At 33.7% G+C, this 7,491-nt stretch overlaps 1 protein-coding gene across 2 annotated transcripts; it reads right to left on the bottom strand.

Moving 5' to 3' along the window:
• Positions 1–530: 530 nt before the first annotated feature.
• Positions 531–4,623, bottom strand: LOC139844065 (lactoylglutathione lyase-like). Of its 2 annotated transcripts, none has more exons than XM_071834277.1 (9): positions 4,454–4,623; positions 4,250–4,369; positions 3,420–3,481; positions 3,153–3,213; positions 2,953–3,032; positions 1,896–1,966; positions 1,674–1,763; positions 980–1,094; positions 531–879 (listed from the first exon to the last, which is right to left on the bottom strand). In XM_071834277.1, exons 2-8 carry the CDS (start codon positions 4,340–4,342, stop codon positions 982–984), a joined length of 570 nt encoding a protein of 189 aa, XP_071690378.1. In that variant the 5' UTR covers positions 4,343–4,369; positions 4,454–4,623; the 3' UTR covers positions 531–879; positions 980–981. The 2 variants fall into 2 exon arrangements, with proteins under 2 accessions (XP_071690378.1, XP_071690377.1); XM_071834276.1 differs by having other exon boundaries at positions 531–868.
• Between the last annotated feature and the right edge of the window lie 2,868 nt (positions 4,624–7,491).

The following is a 7,491-nucleotide window of genomic DNA, read 5'->3' as shown; positions in this document are numbered from 1 at the left end:
CTCTTTATTGAGTTATTATGGCTCGACACTAGATCATACAATAGCTATATGGAGCTTTTATTAAGTTGACCAAAATAAAATGAGCTAGAGGTCTCTATGGGTGAAAATACCTAAGGGTTCCAAGTTCAAATCCTAAAAGCAAAAACGTATACCCTTTTATGATCACGGAAGTTAACCTGCATCGACTAAAGGTCCCAAGTTCAAATCCTAAGAGCAAAAACATATACCCTTTTATGATCACGGAGGTTAACCTGCATCGACTCCGGGCTATCCGATTCTGCGAAACACCCTAAGATTAGTTTACTCGCAAAGCGGGATGGATACCCGGGCTAGCAAAAACAATTAGCCCGACACTTGCAATGAACTAACTTTGAGCTAATGTGTACTTGACTTTAATTTGCATAGGGCCTTTTGTACGTCTTAAGTTATACGGAGTATGAAAATAGAAAAAGACGTTATAGAGTAGTAATTAAATCTCAAACTCAACTCAGACTCGTTAAAATCGAAACCAACTAAAGAATCTAGTCGAATTTTCTTGATTGATCATTTTTTCTTATTAATACATATTGAGTAGAGCTCAAGCTTGAATCACAAAAACCAGTAAAGTTATCGAAATATGGAATCGAATTCAAGCATATGCTAAAGCTTGAGGTGGTCTCATATGCAAGCCTAAGTGGTACCTTCATTCCATTATTTGGATGCAGCCATGTGGTTTTTATTGAGGGATTACAAGACACTTCCTGATACTACAACCTAATTAAACATTTTGACAACAAAAGCAAACTGGCTACCAGGAGTTAAATTTATTCATTTATTTATTTATTACTGTTACAAGCTTATCTCTTCACCCGGATAACTGAAACATCTCCTGCAAGAACACTAATTAGGTTAATATATGTTAGAAAAGAGTGTCATAAAATCATTCTATATTTATGAAAGTTTCTTTGATAGAACTAAACACGTCCCGATCCAAAATTACCTTTATTGTGGTTTTGAACCAGCAGCTTTCGCTACATTAATAATGTTTTTACGGTCAAATATCTCAATCCAGTAGCCATCAGGATCCGTTATAAACGCGATTCCTTTCATTTTCCCTGCAGCAACATTAGTAATATGCTAAATATCGCATTCCCATCAAGAGAAAAATAAAAAAGTGAAACCATTAGTAAGAAAAAGTAGAAGCAACCAATAATGCAATTACAGAATTACAGAATTACCATAAAAATAAAGCTAAATATCACATTCATTTGCATATACGAGAAGATTTATTTTGGCATTCATTAGGACAACGAACAAAGGATCACTCACAAACAGCCTATAACCTAAACACATGATCTTAGATAAAATGAACAAGACCTCTACAAAATCACATAAAAGATCGAGCAGAACGTTAAACAGAATAGGTCCCCATGCATTATTGTTGGTGTCACAATAAGCCAAGTAAATTCACATTAACAAATGGTATTGCACCACTAATAGTGTAAAACATTCAATGCTACCAGATATGCTTGTACTAGTGCATAGTGAAAGAGTTGAAGCTAAACGTAAAATCAATACTGCTACAAGCATTTAAATATAAACATCTGCGTAAAGTATTGGCAACTAATTAACTAATTGACTATGCATCATAAGGTCAGAAGCTTATTGTAGAAAACTGTAGAGAAGTAAATTACCTCCATCGGGATTCTTGACAAAATTAACATGTAGACTTTCAAATCTGCGACATGCTGTGTATATATCATCAACTGTTATACCGATATGTCCTGAACGCATAAAAGATGCATTATCATCTACTGTTATACTGATATGCATAAAAGTATCCAAAGAATTCTAATTTGATTCTTCTCTAAAAAAATGTAAAACAAACTCTTAACATAAAAAATTGGAATCCATACCAAATCCAAGAAGCTGAGAATTCCCATTATGGTACCCTAGGAACTTACGATCGTTCTCGGTCTCCCAGTTGCTAAAAAGGTGTAAACCAGATGTTAGATTTAATGATGATACACACACACACACACACACACACACACACACACACACTCACACTCACACTCACACTCACACACACACACACACACACTCTCTCTCTCAGAGAGAGATGATCTAGAGCAAGGTTGTAAAAGTCACGGGACTAGTTGGTTGGATCTTACAAGGACTTATCGGCCTAGATATGGACTTGTCGGAAACTAATTGGACGTTATCCAACTTTGACAAAATTTACACGATTTTGACCAAATAAATCTGACTTCTGTCCGACCGTTGGCCATCGTTGACCCCGACGACTTTGACAAACTTGGGCATAGGCGGTCGGACTATTCCTCATATCCAGCTAGTCGGCCGAAGTTTACAACCATTAGCCAAACAGTTCTAATGTTTCCCCTGTTGGGTTACCAAGAGGACAAGTAATCCAACCTCATACTCTACTTTACGCAGCTCATCAGAAACATATATAATATTCACCGTTGATATTTATCAAGAACAAATATCAACTTCATCAATACAAATGTCAAAAAGGAAAAAAGTGACATTAGATTTTTTCCTAATCAAAATCGATGCTTTTAATGTTATATCCATTTTTGATGATTTTTTTTTCGTGTGTGTGTGTGTGGATTATAACACCACTGCATCAATACTATGCCCAAAATCGATAATATTCATCACGGTGAATATTAACATTCTTAATAGTGATATTTACGAAAATTACACCACATGATTTTTTTTAAGTTTTTTTTAAAAAAAAAAAAAAAACAAGCATGAAATTTTCCATAAAACACGAGGAACAACATGATGCAACCGCTAAAAAGTTTCCTTTTTGAAGTATTTACAATAATGCAACCGCTAAAAGGTGGTCCAATGACCGAGATTTCCTTCCACCCTTCCCCCTAAATTAACCCTTCACAAACAAAAAATTAAAGTACGGAAACAAGCATGAAGGAAGGCATATCATACTGTGTAAGCTCAATAGTGGCCATTTTATCAAACGTCCATACAGTACGCTCAATTGGATCTTGTGGAGCTGATGAAGTATCCTGTTAGAGAGAATCCATTAAGGGTTCATTGAAGCAACTACATACTAAGATTGCACGAGCTTGTTGAATCATCTATATAAAACTAAATTATAATCAAACTATTAGAGTTGTTTGCCTTGCCTCATAGCCCAGAAAGTACAAGCTAAATTTCATATCTGGAAAATCCAATCTCTTAAGCAAACTGCAAACGTAAAACGAATGAAATATCACCACACACAATCAACTCCTTACGCCAGTCTCAACACACTAGAATACAAAGCAAATATATGCGAAACCGGAAAAAAAAAAGAAAAAAAAAAAACTATCTAAACATACATGCCAAATACTATAATGAAAACAAGAATTATGACATAGAGAGTAATTAAAATATGAAACAATGAGACTTACGACATTCCCAGCACATCAGAGTAGAATTTTAAACTAACTTCTGGATCTTTGATTCGATACATCTGAAAACAGAAGTACATAACATAGTTAGTGCTTTTCAACTATATAATCAATAATCAAATACTAAAAAGTTAAAATTATGCACTTTAAAAATCAGTTATACTATAGAAGATAATTTCAATAAATTACATACCACCAACTGTCATATGAGGAACTTATAGTGTCATTTATATTCTTGTTCAAGTAATAATACACTAATAGAATGATCAAACTTCATACCACTAAATGTTCTACCTAATAATTTATAATTTTATACCATAAACTGGTAAAGTTAATATGTAATTCACTTGTATTGCTATGTGATACAATTACATATGAGTATATGATTTGTAACTAGATATTAATGCATTTATACAAAGCCTAAGTCAAGGATACACATACACAGGGGCCGAAATATGTGGGAGCGGGGTGAGGTGCCCGCCCACAGTGGATTTGTAATTTTCAATGTAAAAATTTTAGATTTTTTGATTTTGACCCCAGTGGATATTTTTTTTTTTTTTGTCCAAAAGTCTCCGTATTTTGACCCAAAAGCCTCCGTATTTTGCCCAAAAACCTCCGTATTTTGCCCAAAAACCTCCAGTATTTTATCCAAAAAGCTACATATTTTGCCAAAATATAAAAATTGTTACGCTTTTAAAAAAAAAATTTCACACCGTGAACAAATTTCCCGCTTCCGCAGCACATACACTGACATACATGTCAAATTCCATACAATAAATACACGAGTAATAAAAATTTAAAATATATATGTATAGTATAAAAAGCAATACAGTTTGTTGCACGAAGTAGCCCTTAGTGGCTTTGTCAGGTGCATCACTTCGGAGCCCCGGATTCCTCGCCGGCGTTTCATTATCCGGATCCATAGAAGACGATAGTCAATTCACAAAAACCTGAAACGATCAATAAATACAATGAAACGAGGGTTAAGATAGTTAACTTAGCTAAATTTAGGTTAAAATTAGTACTGATTAAACCTGTGTTGGAGAATTATTCAAAATAGAGGGGATTGTGTATGAGAACAAAACAGAGTTTGGTTGTAGGTAATCGAGATAATGAATTTGCAGTTGACACATACGCCATTAGAACGAGAATACGAATAAAATTCTATGCGAATTTGGAGACGAAAGTGACGTCAGTACTCTAAAGAGTGTTGTGTGTGTGGTGATGAATGTTGGTTTGTTTGCCTGGAATATGTGATATATTACAGTTTACACCTATATACTTTATTTTTTGTTATCAATCTCCTTGAGAATTAGAAAAATAACTCGAACAGCCCTTTAACTCTTCGGAATAGAAGTACTTGTTAACTACAATTAATTAAACTAGGTCAGCGCGATCTGGCATATATTTTTAGGGAGGTGATACTCCTACACTAGTTTTTGATTCACACACACCTAATTTACTATTATGTCCTTAATTACAATATTGAAGGTTCAACTCCCTAGATAAAGTTAAGGATATAATTGTAAGTTTTATGATAAAATGTGTGTATGAATCAAAAACAGGTGTGTGAGTATCACTTTCCATTTCCATTTTTTTTAGAGAGATGATCAAAACACCATATCTCTTTTGTTATACACATCCAATAAACATTTAGAACATTTTTACCCTTTCCGTTTAATTACCATATTACATCCTCCCTTTTCAATTTAAAGATAAACGTCTTTAAAATAATTAATTGATATTGATAGTGTATGACAAAATGAAAATGAAGGTGTTATACAATTCACCTTCCATATTTTTAACTTTTAAACAATATAACAACAAAATACAATTTCACATCTCTCTATTACTTTGAGAGGAGAATCATTGGTTCGACCGACGGACTACGTGGAAAATACGAGATCTAGGTAAGCCGCTACATGTTCTCCAATCCATCCAGACAACTATGGCAACTCGTACTAATTGCCCTTGCACTGATACCAGTAAGGGGAGCGTCGGCTAAAGGGTACATCCGGGTTCGGCCGCATGGACCTACTTACCTTGCTTGTAGACCAGCTGCAGAGCTAACCCTTGTTCTATTGGTTTGATGCTACCAAGACGCTAGTTTGCATTCCTCTATCTGAATCTCTAATACTAACAGGCGACAATCACCAACTTATGGGATATGAGGAAATAAGATGTAGACAATCATAGTGGGACGGAGGGAGTATAATAAAGAGAAGTTATTTATCCACGCAAAATGAAACATCCCAAGAGTAGAGAAAGTTCTCCCTCTTAATGTTCTATGAATAGAGAGATTCCTTATGGATGGACCTCCGACCAATAAGTAGGTTAAAAAAGTGTGAGACGTCATGAAAATAGTATAATCAAATTTTCATAGGTTTTAAACCCGCCTGAAGTTCTATTTATGCTTTAAGCGTCAGTCAAGTCGCAAATAAATCGACGCTTACTCTTGACTCGATTAATAGGGTCATTAATGTCAGCTTATTTGAATTTACTGAAACTATATATTGCTCACTTTTGATCGATGGTTGTTTTTTGTGATCGATGGTCACTCAATTTTAGTTCACCATCATACCATCGGGAGGGATTAAGATGTTACTATGTATCGTCAGATTTTACAGCTGGTGTTTTCTGTGACTTAGGGTTCTAACTTGCTTCGATTTGGGATGATCCTCGTGGGTAAAGTTTTGTTGTAACGATTGGTTTGTTAGAAAAAGGGTATGCAGTTGATTATCCCTGATTATTTCTTGAATCGTGAATCATTTTTCTAATTAAGTATTTCGACTCTTAGAAGCCTTGGGTTGCACGAAATCTTAATTGGATAAGACGTTTGATTGTAGGCAAAAACGATTCAAACAAGAGTATTAGTAACAATGTAAATATTTCTGTATACTAAAATCAAAGAAAATTCTCCTATATATAAGAGGTTAAAGGGTGTGACGAAAAGATGTAACCCTTTAATGAAAAGATGCAACCTTTTAACGAAAAGATGCAACTCTTCATTCATATATTTTAGAAATGACATCATTATTCATGAAATGATGTAACCATTCATGGTTACCTATTCTGCTTTCCATAAGCCTTTGCTTTCTAGTAATCCTCATTAACTAATATGATTGTTGATAACACTAAAAATGCTAACATGGTTTACGTGTCGGGTTCATTTGCTTGTGAGGTTGATTTAGGAGTATATCGGGATTTCATCGATGTTAGTAGATAGTTTTTTGGGTCGTTATTATTAAATGGTTTTTCCATGTTTGGTTAGTTTATTGGATGTTTTTCGACTATTTCGCCGGGTTATTGTGCTTCATTCTTGCCTCGGTGGTTCTTTTCGTTTTTTGCTAGAATCGGGACTTGTGAAAATGTTTCGGTAGGTTCACTGTTGTTTCATTCATGTATGCTTTTAATATTGCAATGGTTTGTCAAAATTTGTTCATGTAAGTCGTTAGTCATGTATGTATCTGTTCACATGATAAGTCATGTATGATTGTCAAGTAGATCATATGAAAACCATACCGTGTGAATCTATATCACTTGTAACTATACTAGATGATCTTATATATTGCGATATAGTATGTATTTCAGCTAAAAGGATTTTTTTTTTTTTTTTTTTTTTTTTTTTTTTTTTTTTTTTTTTTTGAAAGGCTCGGCTAAAAGGATTAAAATATAAAAAATATAAAAAATAAATAAAAGCACATAATTTTTTTTTTTTTTTTTGGACGAAAAACATTAATATCAATTAAAATATATCGGAAAGATCTAGATCTAGATGTGGTAAAATTGTGTCAGAGCCTACTGCATCTAAATAAAAAAGATCCAACAATGATCTTTGTGACATTTCTTGCCCTATTAAAATTGGGAATTGATAACTATTTTTTACATGTACATAACCAAATATGCTTTACTGTATTGTGTCAGAGCCTACTGCATCTAAATAAAAAAGATCCAACAATGATCTTTGTGACATTTCTTGCCCTATTAAAATTGGGAATTGATAACTATTTTTTACATGTATATAACCAAATATGCTTTACTGTATTGTATTGTACAGTACAACATTCAAAGC

Source organism: Rutidosis leptorrhynchoides, chromosome 4, assembly GCF_046630445.1.
Source record: "Rutidosis leptorrhynchoides isolate AG116_Rl617_1_P2 chromosome 4, CSIRO_AGI_Rlap_v1, whole genome shotgun sequence".
Classification (NCBI taxonomy): domain Eukaryota; kingdom Viridiplantae; phylum Streptophyta; class Magnoliopsida; order Asterales; family Asteraceae; genus Rutidosis; species Rutidosis leptorrhynchoides.
Note: the sequence above shows the minus strand (reverse complement) of the source record. Positions and strands in the feature narration are given on the sequence as shown.